The sequence below is a fragment of the Colias eurytheme genome, chromosome 6, assembly GCF_061535395.1.
Source record: "Colias eurytheme isolate Ceu_HAF_F1 chromosome 6, ilColEury1 Martin Lab GWU primary, whole genome shotgun sequence".
In the NCBI taxonomy this organism is placed as follows: Eukaryota; Metazoa; Arthropoda; class Insecta; order Lepidoptera; family Pieridae; genus Colias; species Colias eurytheme.
In genome coordinates, this window is record NC_142985.1 from 3,233,562 (window position 1) to 3,251,218 (window position 17,657).

The 17,657-nt window shown below is 34.9% G+C and overlaps 2 protein-coding genes across 2 annotated transcripts; one reads left to right on the top strand and one right to left on the bottom strand.

The window, feature by feature from the left end:
- The first annotated feature begins 11,861 nt into the window (after positions 1–11,861).
- LOC149907531 (uncharacterized) lies at positions 11,862–14,186 on the top strand. Its single transcript, XM_090102495.1, has one exon. The coding sequence runs from the start codon at positions 11,862–11,864 to the stop codon at positions 14,184–14,186; it is 2,325 nt and encodes a 774-aa protein (XP_089958621.1).
- A 96-nt stretch (positions 14,187–14,282) lies between these two features.
- LOC149907532 (uncharacterized) lies at positions 14,283–17,378 on the bottom strand. Its single transcript, XM_090102496.1, has one exon. The coding sequence runs from the start codon at positions 17,376–17,378 to the stop codon at positions 14,283–14,285; it is 3,096 nt and encodes a 1,031-aa protein (XP_089958622.1).
- Positions 17,379–17,657: the final 279 nt, after the last annotated feature.

Sequence of the window (17,657 nt, forward strand, 5' to 3'; positions counted from 1 at the left end):
TTTTTGCATCCTCACCGACCGACAAAATGAATTTTAAACATAAATCGTTGAGTTTTCCTGCAAGGAAGATTTCAAGAGGGAAATGGCATCTTAGCGTAAATCTCCGATACATTTTGAGTTCTATTCCGTTAACGATAGGGATGAGTTTTGATTGATTGGTAATGCTGTACATAAGACTTTAGGTTACAAAGTGGATGTTCTGGGTAAATATCATTATGGTCAACCTACAACAGCACTCAGACTGAGGTTTTAGCCACTTCACTCACTCTTCAACTTAATGCGTTTTATCAAATACATAATACAATGAAATGTTTCGATTTCTGCATCCCCCTTTTTATATTTAAAACTGGTGGACTTGTAGGTTTATTTTGGTTAGGTAGGTAGGTATGTTTTATTGCCTGCCTGATTTTCTTGTAATATTAGAATTGGATTTACCAGAGAACAGCCACATTACATACTTATAAGCATTGTTTATTCTATCTTCAGACTACCAAAAATGTAACAATAAAATCATGTTACATTAGAAAATATGTAAGAATAATAATATTAATTCATAACATAATGTTATTATTATCACACAATATATTATTATAGTTTCTAGGCTACGTAATCAATTCGGAATCACGAGTTACATGCACTCCAGGTAATCCGATTTAAATGAGAGGCAATCAAGTTATCTCCAATTTCAATATTATAATCTGTGTATTGCGTTAATGCATTACGCTGTGGGTCTTATTAAATCCATACTTAATATTATAAATGCGAAAGTTACTCTGTCTGTCTGTCTGTTACTCAATTACGCCTTAACTACTGAACCAATTTGCATGAAATTTGGTATGGAGATATTTTGATACCCGAGAAAGGACATAGGCTACCTTTTATTGCGAAATACGGGCCGCCACGGGCGAAGCCGGGGCGGACCTCTAGTGTTAAATATATAATATAAAAATGAATCCCAAAATGTGTTGGTAAGCGCATAACTTGAGAACGGCTGAACCGATTTCGTTAATTTTTTTTTATTATATTCCTTGAAGTACATTACTTGTAACAGTACTTGAAGTCCATTATGAGTACAATTATGTAATTTTGTGCTACGACTTACCATTTTTCACTTAGGTACCTATAATATATTTTGATTCCCGCTGAAAATTAAAAGAAATGTTCTTAACTAGCTGGAACTTGCAGTATTACTCGCGTGAACTCGGTAAAAAGTGGCGCATGTAGGAAAATATTTCTGTACTGAATTTTTATATAGCTGTTTTGCTAGAAAGAGCAAAGCCACCACAAACTGCTTGTGAAGAAGATATAATATCACAATAGAAAATTCCAAAGTCAATGTATAGATATATCTTTCGTGAAAGCCAATAGTCTATTTTTTGTATAGCCTCATGGTTCTGGGTGGAAATCCGGCCTGGCTTGCTCACACATACCTCTTTTTTACGATATTTCGTCCTAAAATATTATGCGCTGACGTTAAAAGTTTTTTTTTTAGTTTTATAGCACAAAAGTTAATGAAATTCACAGAAAACCTTTTTGAAGTGTTTCAAAAATATCATTATGATTAATGCAGTTAGTATTAAGGTTTGGAGACGTAAAAAGAAAATTAAATTCCATCCAAATATTATAAATGCGAAAGTAACTCTGTCTGTCTGTCTGTTACACAATCACGCCTAAACTACTGAACCAATTTTCATGAAATTTGGTATGGAGATATCTTGATACCCGAGAAAGGACATAGGCTACTTTTTATCTCGACAAAATGACGCAATCCCGGAAATCCCACGGGAACGGGAACTATGCGGGTTTTTCTTTGACTGAGCGGGCGAAGCCGCGGGCGGAAACCTAGTAGTTTTACAATACTTACAATGAAATAGATAATAGACATATAAATATTTAATTTAAGTACTACTCTGAAATTGATATTTTTGATTTTATGGCATTCAAATCCATACTATAGTTCGAGTTATAGAGTGAAAATATGTACCAAAATGGCTTGAAGGGACTCGGTGATAATTTCGACTAACAGAGGGTCAAGATTTCAAGTAACGGAGGTTTTCGGGTTTGAAGGGAAGGGAACAGAACATTTTTTCGAGATTTGGAGGTTTTTGACTTATCGAGGTTCGACTTAACGAGGTGCTACTGTATATGTATTTACATTTATTAGTATTATAGAATATATTTTATATACTTTATGTAGTTTTATGTATGTACACTCACCGGCACGGAATCTTGGCCACTTACAAATTTGCCGATAAAAAAAGTTTGAAGTGTTTTTCACGATTTTTTTTGTATGCAGATATGTTAACATATTATTTGTTTAATTTTATGGTAAGAAATCATTAAGTTTGAGAATAATCTTTTACCACTTTTTAAGAGTTACTCGAAATTTGTGATTTGTGCGGTTAAGCCGAAGTTACGAATTGTTCGTTTAAAACTTTTTTCGATATCGTTTATGACGTTTTAAGATATTAACTACTGAACCAATTTGCATGAAATTTGGTATAGAGATATTTTGATACCCGAGAAAGGACATAGGACCTATCCTACCTATCCCTATATATACGGGATAAAACCTATTTTATTCCGGAAATTCTACGGGAACGGGTTATTCTTTGAAAACGCGGGCTAAGCCGCGGGCGGAAAGCTAGTGCTTTATAAATATAAAAGAATAGAATAAATTCGATTGCTCTGGCGGGTCACGAGTGGCTGAATTGGTCAGGCATCCGCCCCGGAATGGCGCGAAAGGATGCGGGTTCGAGTCCCGCCTCGTGATCGAATTTTTTCTATTATTTATAAATTAGGATAGTAGATGTTAGCGATCGACGTTGCTTCGTTGTAAATATGTTCAGTAAAAATGTTAGTGTAGATCATAATTAGTAATGTTATTTAATTTAGCGTTCGTTGTCTTAGTTTAACAATAATTTTTATGAACATTATGCTGCAGTAATTAAACATTGGAAACCGCTCACCTATTTAGTGATGATTTGTGTTACGTACTAATGTTATTTTTTAATTATAGATATTGTATTTTCATTGTTTTGTTTATATTAAAATTTTCTTGAAATTGTAGAATTGTACAACTATATGAGGTTTATAACAAGTTTGTAAATGTACGATATTATGTACTATGGGTACGACTTTGAAAGCAATTTGTTAAAAGTTGATTGTATTTGAAAAATTGAGATTATTGTTTTGTGTAAAGTTCAATTATTGTCAAGTCATCATCATCAATCATCAATACATATAATCATCATCAATACATATAATAAAATTGTAGAAAAGTAGTGTCTGTACAATTGAAATATGTAAAAAAAAATTAGCAGGTGTTATTATTGAATCGTGCCCGAATCCAAAACTGTTGTTGAAAAAATTTTTGTCTGTTTGTCTGTATGTTTGAACACGCTAATCTCAGAAACGGCTAATCCGATTTAGGTGCGGTTTTCACAAATATATTGTGGTAAGCTTCATTTAACATTTAGTGTTTATTTCATGTTAATCGGTTAATAAATAAAAAAGTTATGACCATTTCAGTAATCACTGCGAACATTTGCTAAGGCATTCTATTGATACACTGTACAGTGTACGATAATAACACATAAATAAAATTTATTACGTAAGTTATACGCTACAGTGATTGTCATATCGAAAGTCCCCAAGTGGGGGCGGGGTAAGCTGAGGGTGCAGTAGGGGGGATGAGTTCAAAGGACCTTTATTTAGATTTTTGCACAAATTGCATTATAGTTACTTCTAGGTAAATTTTCTACATAAATTTCCTTTAAATTATGTCGTAGGTATTATATTTTTAACCCCCGACGCAAAACGAGGGGACGTGTTATGACCGCTATGTGTGTTTGTGTGTCTGTCTGAGCCACCGTAGCCCGCTAACGAGTAATAAGAATTAGATGCGGTATTTGTGAAGGGGAATATTTTCCGACGCTGGTTCTTAGATATAGTTTATCAAAATCTGTTCATCCATTTTTTATTATATAGTATAGGGGTAAAAGTGGGAATGAAAAAAACGAATGTTGTAATTTATACCCAAGTGACAAATCAAATGAAAGTACACGACCTGTCAGAACAATTAGTCAAATTTATCAAAATCGGTTCATCCATTTATTTGATATAGGGGTAAAAATGAGAATTAAAAAATGAATTTTATCAAATTTACCCAAGTGACATATCTAATGAAAGGCATGACGTGTTAAGTACAATTAGGTATATTTTATCAAAATATGTTCATCCATTTTTTATTATATAGTATAGGGGTAAAAGTGGGAATGAAAAAAACGAATGTTGTAATTTATACCCAAGTGACAAATCAAATGAAAGTATACGACCTGTCAGAACAATTAGTCAAATTTATCAAAATCGGTTCATCCATTTATTTGATATAGGGGTAAAAATGAGAATTAAAAAATGAATTTTATCAAATTTACCCAAGTGACATATCTAATGAAAGGCATGACGTGTTAAGTACAATTAGGTATATTTTATCAAAATCTGTTCATCCATTTTTTATTATATAGTATAGGGGTAAAAGTGGGAATGAAAAAAACGAATGTTGTAATTTATACCCAAGTGACAAATCAAATGAAAGTACACGACCTGTCAGAACAATTAGTCAAATTTATCAAAATCGGTTCATCCATTTATTTGATATAGGGGTAAAAATGAGAATTTAAAAATGAATTTTATCAAATTTACCCAAGTGACATATCTAATGAAAGGCATGGCGTGTAAAGTACAATTAGGTGTATTTTATCAAAATTGGTTCATCCATTTATTGGATATAGGTATAAAAGTGTGAATAAAAAAATGCATTTTGTCAAATATACATAAGTGACATATCAAATGAAAGGGCATGACGTGTGAAGTCATGAAGACGTGTGAAGGCATATTTAATCAAAATGGGTTCATCCATTTATTATATATAGTGTTAGACGTAACTTTTGATTTAATATTTTTGTGGATGAATAGTTGTCAATGTAGTTGTCATTATTTCATATCTGAACATGCTTAGCTGTCGAATACTATAAAAAGCCGCTTTCCTTTGGCTCGTGGTGCATTCGTACGAATCGTGCATAGGGGCTGGGACGTTGATTATACGACGTTCGACCCAACTACCCCCACTTTGCTAATAGTGGTTGACTTGCTGCGATTTGTTATCAACTACCTACATCAATTAGGTAGCTGTGTAGAATCGCAGTACATTCTTATTACATTCAAACTAATATTTAACCCGGCCTCGCGTGTAATTTCTCACAATAGGGTTAAAAGTGGGAATTTAAAAAACGAATGTTGTCAAATATACCCAAGTGACATATCAAATGAAAGTGCATAACGTGTAAAAGTACAATTAGTCATATTTTTATCCAATTCGGTTTATCCATTTATTGGATTATAGCAGTAAAAGTGGGAATGAATAATCGAATGTGGTCAAATAATACACTCAAGCGGCATATCAAATGAAAGGGCATGACGTGTGAATTACAATTAGTCTGGTTTTATCAAAATCGGTTCATCCGTTTATTACATATAGTGCACCTAAGGGGTGATAGTGGAAATAAATAAACCAAATGAAGCATCAAAGGATATGACGTGTACATATAGGTACAACTAGCTGTGCCCGCGACTTCGTCCGCGTGGAATAGTGATTCGACAGCTAAGCATGTTCAGATATGAAATAATGACAACTACATTGACAACTATTCATCCACAAAAATATTAAATCAAAAGTTACGTCTAACACTATATATAATAAATGGATGAACCCATTTTGATTAAATATGCCTTCACACGTCTTCATGACTTCACACGTCATGCCCTTTCATTTGATATGTCACTTATGTATATTTGACAAAATGCATATTTTTATTCACACTTTTATACCTATATCCAATAAATGGATGAACCAATTTTGATAAAATACACCTAATTGTACTTTACACGCCATGCCTTTCATTAGATATGTCACTTGGATAAATTTGATAAAATTCATTTTTAAATTCAATTTTTACCCCTATATCAAATAAATGGATGAACCGATTTTGATAAATTTGACTAATTGTTCTGACAGGTCGTGTACTTTCATTTGATTTGTCACTTGGGTATAAATTACAACATACGTTTTTTTCATTCCCACTTTTACCCCTATACTATATAATAAAAAATGGATGAACAGATTTTGATAAAATATACCTAATTGTACTTAACACGTCATGCCTTTCATTAGATATGTCACTTGGGTAAATTTGATAAAATTCATTTTTTAATTCTCATTTTTACCCCTATATCAAATAAATGGATGAACCGATTTTGATAAATTTGACTAATTGTTCTGACAGGTCGTGTACTTTCATTTGATTTGTCACTTGGACTTAGACTGCCACAATTTGGACGAAATAACCCGGTAATTCATAGTAGCAGAAGAAACCATTAAAAATGATAAAAGGGCTTTCAGACATTTAAAAGACAACTTTTTACGGTGATGTCGCAATTGCTTTGAGCAACAGCGGGGTTATTTTAAAAAATTTCTGGTAATTAAACACCTATTTATTGGTTTTAATGATCATCATGTTAATAAAATTTTTGCATTTACCACATTTAGATTTCAATTTTTCGATTGAAGCCTTGTGAATAATAAAATGAAATTTTTAGGGTAGCTACCTGATAGATAGAGCAAGTTTTTAAAAGCCAAACGGAAAACTTTTTTTTATGTGATTTTATTTTTTTACGGGCCCTTGAAGTGGTGAACATACTGGGTAATGTTATCTTTCTTGGCATTTAATTCTTTTTTTTATTCCATTCAAAGATCTAACGATAGTAAATGTTACCATACTGAATTGGCCTATCTTTTAGCTTAGCACACAAAAAAAAATCAAGCATCTTCCGCAATATTTGACGTCACCATGAGTGAAAATCTCATCATACTCGGCGATAGGTGAAAAATTGAAAAAAACGTCATAACTCCGAAAATACGAAAAATCGCATAACATACATGGGGGTGATTCGGATAGCCCTCTAGGTCCTCTACCTCCCAGCTTCAGTATATCACTACTTTTTGGGACACCCTGTATAATAAAAAATGGATGAACAGATTTTGATAAACTATATCTAAGAACCAGCGTCGGAAAATATTCCCCTTCACAAATACCGCATCTAATTCTTATTACTCGTTAGCGGGCTACGGTGGCACAGACAGACACACAAACACACATAGCGGTCATAACACGTCCCCTCGTTTTGCGTCGGGGGTTAAAAATCTGTGCCTCCAATGAATAAGGGAATAACTCAAAAACAGCACTTTTCAGGAGAGACAAAAAACTATATATCAATACTAAATCTTTATTAATTCAAAATTTTAAGCTTGTATGTGTAAGATATGATGTTAGACTATATTTTTACATATGAACACATATTGTAACAACCCCATAAATATACTTTTTTCGTGTTTTTTTGTAGTTGTGGCCTTATGAACGAGTACTTCATGGAATAACTCAATGTATTCACATACTTTTTTTTTTACTCTGCAATATAACGACTTATGCCCTTATGCACTATGTTCATATAATCGCACAACACGACTTATATTATTGCCAGTTTTGGTTTTATAGAAATGATGTGACTTATTATGCTTGAAATTTGTGTACTTTATGACTCAATTGAGGCATTTTAGTGGAAAAACTATGCACGTAGCTTGAAAATTTAATGAAATCAACGGGTTTTTTTATCGTTACTAGATAATAAAAACAAAACAAAATTTAGGTATTTATGCATTTAACCCTAGAAGTCCAATCTACGTAAATTTGACGTATGAACTCTTCTATATTTACCATCGAATCGCTGCAAAATCCAGAACCAACTTATTAGCCGTCTAGACCTAGCAGTACATAGTTGGCTCATCCAGGTAAATTCCGCAATTTGGTTGTAAAGAGGATGTTGTGCGTCATTTTGACGTATAATTAGGCTTTTCGTAACTTTTAAGATTGTTTCAAATTTTTATTTTGTGATTTATTTGAATAATTTTTTTCCAAGTCACGTTTCACATGATATCTATAGTATTATACTATAGATTGAGTATAAAATGGGATCCAGACAACTTTTATACTAGGACGAAAAACCTTCAATTTTAGTAAATGACGATTATTGTCCTCCGCTGGATTTGGACTTCAAGCAAGGGGATTGGGTGGCTGAAGATGTTGTCCGGAGTAAAACCGAATATGTTATGGGGTTTTGTTACCCATGTATAATGAAAGTCGTAGATTGTAAAATAAACCTTTAATCGATCTTTCAATAATACAGTACTATGTTGTTAATGCTATACAGTGTTTCACCAGTCACCACAATGAGTCTAGTCTGTACAGGTTAGCAGGAGACAATCATTGAGTATTGGTATTAAATACGTATCAACTGCGTATTGCGTTTTGCGTATTAACTATTGTCCTAGTGAAAATTAATCGTCGAATCAATTTAAAATTCGATCAAGTGCGTTCCGTTTCGGAAAGCCACAGATAATAAAATATAGATAATAAAAGTGGCAACGCCACAATGTCATGGTGGTATACATTGAGGATACAATGATATCTGATGTATAAGTAGAGATAAGAGAAGCCCGAAAACCATATTCCTGTATGTTCAGTTAATACAGGAAAAGTTATAGGTGGTCAGTGGCGATATTTTACGGCATGATATAGAATTTTAACAATTTCTATATCATATGATATTAAAATAATGTAGATAAATAAAGAAAATACAATGAGCCGCAAAGATTGTATGAAAAAATTAAGCACAGATTTGAAGGTGCCTTGGATGCAAATACGACTTATGGCACGCACTTTGAAGAGACTCTACGTGACAAAAGCCCAATTTTTTCAAAATATGTGGTACCAGAGTATCCATAAAATGTTTACGAAAATGCAGGACCAAAGAAGTATCGATATTGCGGATTTTTTTCCTATAAAAAAGGCAAATTACCAAAGCACAGTGGCTAAAACGCTATATGCGGAGAAAACGATATTCATAATTGTCAAGACTGGTTATAAATACTTTTTTTTATGCGACTATTATAGACTATAGTATTATTGTCTTGATTATTGTAGTTAGATAATTTAAAAAAAAATGGTTGCCTGTAAAGTCGGTTTTACGGGCGAAGATTTTACGTGACAACGTCTTTTTCTCGGTAGAATATTTATGTGCTGCGCGCGCGGCAGACCGCGGGCCTCTCTCTCGTTCGGTGACTCATCGTAACGTTACCGAGCGTTACACTTTTTCATAAGTGACTCCCAGTCGCAACCTAATTTAAGACGTTGTCACGTCAAAAAAGATTAAAAACGAGTTATTTTTTAAAAACTTACCCAATTATAAGAAGAAAATATAAGTTTAACATTTTTGTTGGTTTTTTTTAGATGATTCAATTATCGTTCTGTATTTATATAAACAAAGAGTATAATATCATTAAATGCACTTAATGTGTTAACTGTATTTTTAATATCTATTGCAAAAAAATAGTTAATTTCCATAGAAATATATTAGTATCCCAAGTTAAATGATAAATACCTTTTTTAAAAAATATAAAGATTTGTTGTTGCAGTTATTGAAAAAACGATTTAAAAATAATAAGGAATAGTGTGTGTTGTTTCCGTGCAGTATTCAATTAATAGACCAATAGCAACACGGCATTAATGCCAAACTGTCTCATGTCGTCACTTGAACCAATGACACTAAAAGAGTTGTTCCTTTATGCTCATGTTAGAAAAATGACACAAATGCGTTTATACTAAAATAGTGTTAGCAAACACCGCAATATTTAAAAGAGAGATTTGAGTTCCTTGTGTCTAATTTACACCCAATTCGATCATCAAATAAGTCTCGTCTGGTCGTACCGGGGCATGTAAATCATATTTTTAATTCTTCCTTTACTGTGCGTGCCATCAGGCTATGGACATGGGCGTAGCTAGCCATGGGCACAGGGTGGGGCAAAAAAAACCGGCCAAGTGCGAGTCGGGGTCGTGCACCGAGGGCTCCGAACGAACCTACTTTTTATTATGTTGTAACTCTAAAATGTATGTTTTAGCAATTTTTCCTTTATCTGTGCTATAAGACATTGCTTTTAACCAAATTTCAAGACTCTGTGTTCACGGGAAGTACAATGTAGGTGCGATAATTTACAGCATAAAATGGCTGTATCTTTTGATTGCGTTGGCTTATAAGTTTGATTTTTTCACAGCTTTAAGAGACCGTATAGACATATAAATTTCAGCTTGATAACTCTACGCGTTCCTGAGAAAAAGTGTGTTGACACCAACAGGCAGACTTTGTTGTGCGTCTGTCTGTCTGTCTAAAAATACCTTTTTTTTCAAGAACGCATGGCGGTATCAAGCTGAAATAATTATGAATAAATCAAAACAAACAAAAGATACCTACAGCCGTTTATGTTGCAAATTTCATCCCTATATTATATAGTTTATCAACTGTCTAATACAATAATATGATTCCTTTTTACCATAAAATATAGGTCTATGTAAATAGAAACCATTTTAATTAAATAACTCAGTAAATAAAGCAAAACCTTGCACTTCCGATTACATGTTTGTTTTAGGTTAATGGTCACTTATTGACCATAAAAACACAAAATGCAGACAGATCCAAGTGGAGCTTTGCTCGCAATCTTATAGTTTTTGACCGATATCTCGAAAACTATCCACTTTAGGGCAAAAGTTGCTTAGACTTTATTGTAGAAAGTAAAATTTCGCATATTTTATACCATGTAAATTTTTTTGTAAAACTTACTATTTACGGTTTATGGCCTATTTGATGAATCGGTTGATCGTTAAAATATTGGATTAATGAATAAAATGCATGTATGTACATAATATTTTTAGGTCACTTTATTCTATACAAGTTTTGTTTGAAATTTTTTTTCTAGTGCCCATATTTTTTGAGTTGTTCCACGTATAATGTAGAAATGCCACCGCTCGGCGGGTGACGTGGCAGGCCAAAAGATTTTTTTACGGATGTAATAAAAACGAAGAAGAAATTTCCAATGCAAGTGGATTTTCACCGTTTTCGTTTTCACCGATTTTTTTTTTACTTATAGAAAATTTTTAATACATTTTTTAAAAATATTTTCCTTAATTTTATTTTTGCATCCGAATATAAAAAAACTACTCAATATTATTTAGTTGTACGAAATATATACGAAACATACATAGGTAACTTGAAATTTACTATTTATCGCTGTACGGTGCAACCGCACAGAGTGCAAAATCATCATTTTTGTATATCACAGCATTTTCATTTACATATAGCATTAGTTCACATTAAAACGTCGCGAGCCGCGTACGTGTGCAACTCTAGCATTACAGCATAGCAATAAAATCATATTATTTAGCAGCTTAGTTTCATTAGTAGCAGCAGCATCCCAGGTGTACGAACCATAGTCCGTACATCTTAATGGTCCTTCGAGCTTAAACGTAAGCAGGACCCATTCGCGTGTGATAAATCATACCTCGTGTAGTGGGAACTGCCACGTAAGTTCCAGCAGCAGCGGTGAGTCCACAGCTTTTTACCTATACTGTCTATCGAAGCGAAGTAGCATTTTCATCATGGAAGATCTAGTAGCTAACCAAAACATGATCATCGGAGCGATGGAAAAACTTCAAATCAATTTTAAGAAAGACGGTGTCGAACGCAAGACCCCGGCTCATATTAATAAGCGATTAAGTGTGTTAGATTCTTACTGGCAAGAATTTCAATGCAATCATATTAAAATATGTGAATATGACGATAAATCGCATGAATATTTTAGCAATAACATTTATAAGCGAACGGCCGATTTTTATTATGAAACGCGTTCTTACATTATGCGGCACTTGCCAGCGGAAAGCAAGGAAAGCCCTATAACACCTGCAACACCTGGCTTATTGTCTCAGCCGGGAACAAGCAAGCAGCAACAGGATTTAAATCCTCAGCCATCATTTAAATCGCAAGGTATATCGAGCAAACTTGATGAATTATTCCATAAACAAGCAATTAACTTTAAAGCTTTTACAAGAACTGTAACAAGTATTGATGTCGAAAAAATATGCACTAAGTGGAAATTCGAGGATGCCCTTCAACAGTTAAATTCCCGATGGAGCGTTATTGACTCCCTTCATTGGGAAATCGACAGCATTTTGGACGGGGAAGACGTTGAATATGAGAATTCTTTCACTCGCCACGAAAGCATTTTCAACAACCTTAAAGAAGCGATAAACACAAAGCTCTGGTCAGTCTCTCACAGAGAAAATATTACACCGAAGGTTGACATTCCGATTTTCAATGGAAACTATCAGCAATGGGTATCTTTTAAAAATCTATTCAATGAAGCTGTTCATCTTAATCCTTCCTTATCAAATTCACAAAAAATGCAGTATCTGAAAAGTAAGTTCAAAGGCGAGGCAGAACGCCTCATACAGCATTTATCTATAAGCTCACAAAATTATACTTCCTGTTGGGAAATATTAAATCACAGGTACGAGAATAAAAAGCTTATTTTTACATCTCATATTAATATTATTTTAGGCCTACCCAACATGCAGCAGCAATCGCTAACACAAATTAAAAACATGCACGACGCGACAAAGGAATGCCTGAATGCCATTAAAAACCTTGGTGTTGATACAAGCACGTGGGACCCGATGATCGTTCATATCTTAGCGCTTAAATTAGATACCGACACTCATAACGATTACATCGAGTCATTGAAAAATCCTAGAGAGCTACCAACACTGCAAGAATTTCTAAGTTTCCTCGAGATGAAATTTACTGCATTAGAATCATCTAAGCGCAAGCAAGATCCACCTAAAACATTCCAGCACCCTCAAAAACCAACACCAGCAGCATATCCTAAAGCATTCCAGAAATCGCATTTATTTAAATCATTCGCTAGCAACTATAATAATTCATCGCAAAACGGAAAAGGTATCAATTACACAACGCAAAATTGTCCAATATGCAACAATAATCATGCAATAATATATTGCAATAAATTCGCGGAATCTCAACCTAAACTGCAATTACAAACAATTACCAGGTTACAGTTATGTCAAAACTGCCTGTATAATCATAATGGTAATAAGTGTTTTTCCACTAAAAGATGTCGAGTATGCAATGAGAACCATCATACTTTGGTTCATGAAGCGTTCGCACAGCGGACATCCCAAAATACAGCCAGCACAAAAAGCCCCGAAAATCAACTGAAAAATAGCTCTCACGTATCCCTGGATGATACACAGGAAATTTTACTAGCAACAGCTCAAGTTTCAGTTCAAGCTGCAGATGGTTCATCATTAATCATGCGTGCTCTCATAGATCAAGGATCACAGACCTCCCTTATAACCGAAAATGCAGCCCAGAGACTCGGTCTGCCGCGTCAGCATTGTAAGGGAGTGATTTTAGGTTTAGGCGCGAAAGAGAACACGTGTAAAGGCTTTATGAACATACAAATATTTTCTCAATACAGCGATTATTCATTAAATACAGGAGTTTTTATAATGAATCATGCGGTGAACAATCTACCAAACAAATCATTCAGCAAACCAGCGTGGTCATTTATTAACGTCATACAGCTAGCCGATCCAGAGTTTTATCGACGCCGACCAGTCGACTTATTGTTAGGTGCCGATGTCTATTCATCTATTATCATGGAGGGAATTATTAAGCAAAGCGAATCTATTCCTGTAGCTCAGCAAACACGCCTTGGGTGGATTTTATGCGGCAACGTAAAGTCGTTCCAATGTAACGTTGTAATGGTCGACGTGGATAGCTTTCAAAAATTTTGGTCAATCGAAGACATTAACGAAAACGTAGATATATCACAAGAGGATTATCAATGTATTCAGCAATATAAATCAACAACAACTCGTCAATCAGATGGAAAATACGTTGTTCGTCTCCCTTTACATCCAGACGCAAATGAAAAGCTAGGTTTATCGAAAGCAAAAGCATGCGCTCAATTTTATCAATTAGAACGTAAGCTACAAAAAGACGACAATTTATTCAATAAATATAAATCATTCATAAACGAATACAAAGAATTGGGTCACATGCACTTAACAATAGCGCGTAACATGAAACCTGCCTACTACATGCCGCACCACGGTGTACATCGACTATGGTTCGTACACCTGGGATGCTGCTGCTACTAATGAAACTAAGCTGCTAAATAATATGATTTTATTGCTATGCTGTAATGCTAGAGTTGCACACGTACGCGGCTCGCGACGTTTTAATGTGAACTAACGCTATAAGTATGTAAATGAAAATGCTGTGATATACAAAAATGATGATTTTGCACTCTGTGCGGTTGCACCGTACAATGCTAGTACTCGTGACGCATATGTAAAACTGCTGTATTTGTCTATAAAATCGCTAATAAAGTTCGCTGAAATATTATTATTCTTCGTAACTACGTTTGATAACATTTTCTTTGCTTCTAATTTAGTATCATACGTTAATTGTTGCTGATGTTTAATATCACTGAGTAGCCAGGTGGGCCCTTTCCACCATAGGTCATGTTTTTCTAAAAGCGCGATGCTCATGCCACGGCTAGCACAATCTGCGGGATTATCGCTGGACTTAACATAACGCCAAGTCTGTGGTGGTAAAGTTGTTGTTATTTTAATCACTCTGTTTGCGACGAAAGGCTTCCAGCGGCTGGGCTCGCCCTGTAGCCATCCAAGTACAGCTGTTGAGTCACACCAGGCAAACGTTTTTACATCGCGATCGCTTAAACTTTGCTTGACCTTTATCATAAGTTTCGAGAGCAAGACTGCACCGCTTAACTCTAGTCTCGGTAACGATACGTCGGTCTTTGACGAAGGGCTAGTTTTGCTGACGGGGACAAGTTTCGTTTTAGCGGCTAACAGTGTTATGTGCGTTTGATCGTTACGCACTATCCGTGCATATACTACGCATGCATATGCCTTCAACGACGCATCGCAAAAACCGTGTAATTCAATGCAATCGTCTCTCCCGCTACAAATCCATCTCGGGATTTCGATATTTCCAATATTCTCTATGTCTGCTCTTAATTTTCGCCATTCAAGGTTAATCTTGTCTGGTATGACGTTATCCCAATTTAAATTAGTTAACCATACGCTTTGAAATAATAGTTTTAGTTGAACTACTGCTGGTGCCAACCAACCAAGAGGATCGAATATCTTTGATATTTCTCCTAGTAGTTCTCGCTTCGTAGGCTGTAAATCGGATTGCGGATTCAGTTTGCATATAAACTTAAAATTGTCTTTTTGCGCATTCCAACTAAGACCGAGTGCTTTCGTTGATTCCTGATGCTTAAAATTGTACGTATCGCTTGCTAGGTTTTCTGCTTTATCAACGTCTTCTAATAATGATGACTCATTCGCTGACCATTTGCGGAGATTAAATCCTCCCGATTTGAGTAAATCGATGAGATCTCTTTGCAATTGCTTCGCTGATATGATGTCAAATGCACCGCTAAGAAGATCATCCATGTAGAATTGTTCTTCTAACACCCTCGCTGCTATCGGGTAACGGTTGCATTCGTCCTTGGCTAACTGCTTGAGCGTCATCATTGCTAAAAAGGGCGCTGCTTTTGTACCATACGTAACAGTGGACAAAGTATATTCTCTGAGTGGTTGATTCGGATTTTCGCGCCAAACTATTTGCTGATAACGTTGATCTTGCTTTGAAATTAAAATCTGTCGAAACATTTTTTCGATATCTGCTATAAATGCGTAAGGATATTGTCTCCAATTTAGAATTAATAATAAGATATCCTGCTGTAAATTCGGACCTCTATACATGACGTCATTAAGGCTTACACCCGTTGATGTTTTTTCGGATGCATTAAACACAACTCGTAATGACGTAGTACTCGAATCGGCTCGATGTACACCGTGGTGCGGCATGTAGTAGGCAGGTTTCATGTTACGCGCTATTGTTAAGTGCATGTGACCCAATTCTTTGTATTCGTTTATGAATGATTTATATTTATTGAATAAATTGTCGTCTTTTTGTAGCTTTCGTTCTAATTGATAAAATTGAGCGCATGCCTTTGTTTTTGATAATCCTAGCTTTTCATCTGCGTCTGGATGTAAAGGGAGACGAACAACGTATTTTCCATCTGACTGACGAGTTGTTGTTGATTGATATTGCTGAATACATTGATAATCCTCTTGTGATATATCTATGTTTTCGTTAATGTCTTCGATTGACCAAAATTTTTGAAGGCTATCCACGTCGACCATGACAACGTTACATTGGTATGACTTTACGTTGCCGCATAAAATCCACCCAAGGCGTGTTTGCTGCGCTACAGGAATAGATTCGCTTTGCTTAATAATTCCCTCCATGATAATCGATGAATAGACATCTGCACCTAACAATAAGTCGACTGGTCGGCGTCGATAAAACTCTGGATCGGCTAGCTGTATGTCGTTAATAAATGACCACGCTGGTTTGCTGAATGATTTGTTTGGTAGATTGTTCACCGCATGATTCATTATAAAAACTCCTGTATTTAATGAATAATCGCTGTATTGAGAAAATATTTTTATGTTCATAAAGCCTTTACACGTGTTCTCTTTCGCGCCTAAACCTAAAATCACTCCCTTACAATGCTGACGCGGCAGACCAAGTCTCTGGGCTGCATTTTCGGTTATAAGGGAAGTCTGTGATCCTTGATCTATGAGAGCACGCATGATTAATGATGTACCATCTGCAGCTTGAACGGTAACTTGAGCTGTTGCTAATAAAATTTCCTGCGTATCATCCAGAGACACGTGAGAGCCGTTATTCGGTTGTTTTTCGGGGCTTGATGTGCTGGCTGTATTTTGGGATGTCCGCTGTGCGAACGCTTCATGAACCAAAGTATGATGGTTCTCATTGCATACTCGGCATCTTTTAGTGGAAAAACACTTATTACCATTATGATTATATAGACAATTTTGACATAGCTGTAACCTCGTAATTGTTTGTAATTGCAGTTTAGGTTGAGATTCCGCGAATTTATTGCAATATATTATTGCATGATTATTGTTGCATATTGGACAATTTTGCATTGTGTAATTGATACCTTTTCCGTTTTGCGATGAATTATGGTTGCTAGTGAATGATTTAAATATATTATTCGTTTTATGGAATGCTTTAGGATATGCTGCTGGTGTTGGTTTTTGAGGGTGCTGGAATGTTTTAGGTGGATCTTGTTTGCGCTTAGATGATTCTAATGCAGTAAATTTCATCTCGAGGAAACTTAGAAATTCTTGCAGTGTCGGTAGCTCTCTAGGATTCTTCAACGACTCGATGTAATCGTTATGAGTGTCGGTATCTAATTTCAGCGCTAATATATGAACGATCATCGGGTCCCACGTGCTTGTATCAACACCAAGGTTTTTAATGCAAACGTTAAATAACTCAAAAAGCATTAGAAAAAAAAGTTTCAAATAAAGTAATCTTAATAAATTGATAATGCATAATATGTATAATATATTATTGCCTATGCATTTCATTGATTAATCCAATATTTAAAGAGTTACTTGCCAAATATGATTAACCGGCTCATTAAATAGGCCATAAATCGTAAACGGAAAGTTTTACAAAAAGTTTACAAGGTGTAAAAGATGTAAAATTTTACTTCC

Coding starts and splice junctions, on each gene's coding strand:
- LOC149907531 (XM_090102495.1), top strand. CDS start 11,862: ATGCGGCACTTGCCAGCGGAAAGCAAGGAAAGCCCTATAACACCTGCA.
- LOC149907532 (XM_090102496.1), bottom strand. CDS start 17,378: ATGATCGTTCATATATTAGCGCTGAAATTAGATACCGACACTCATAAC.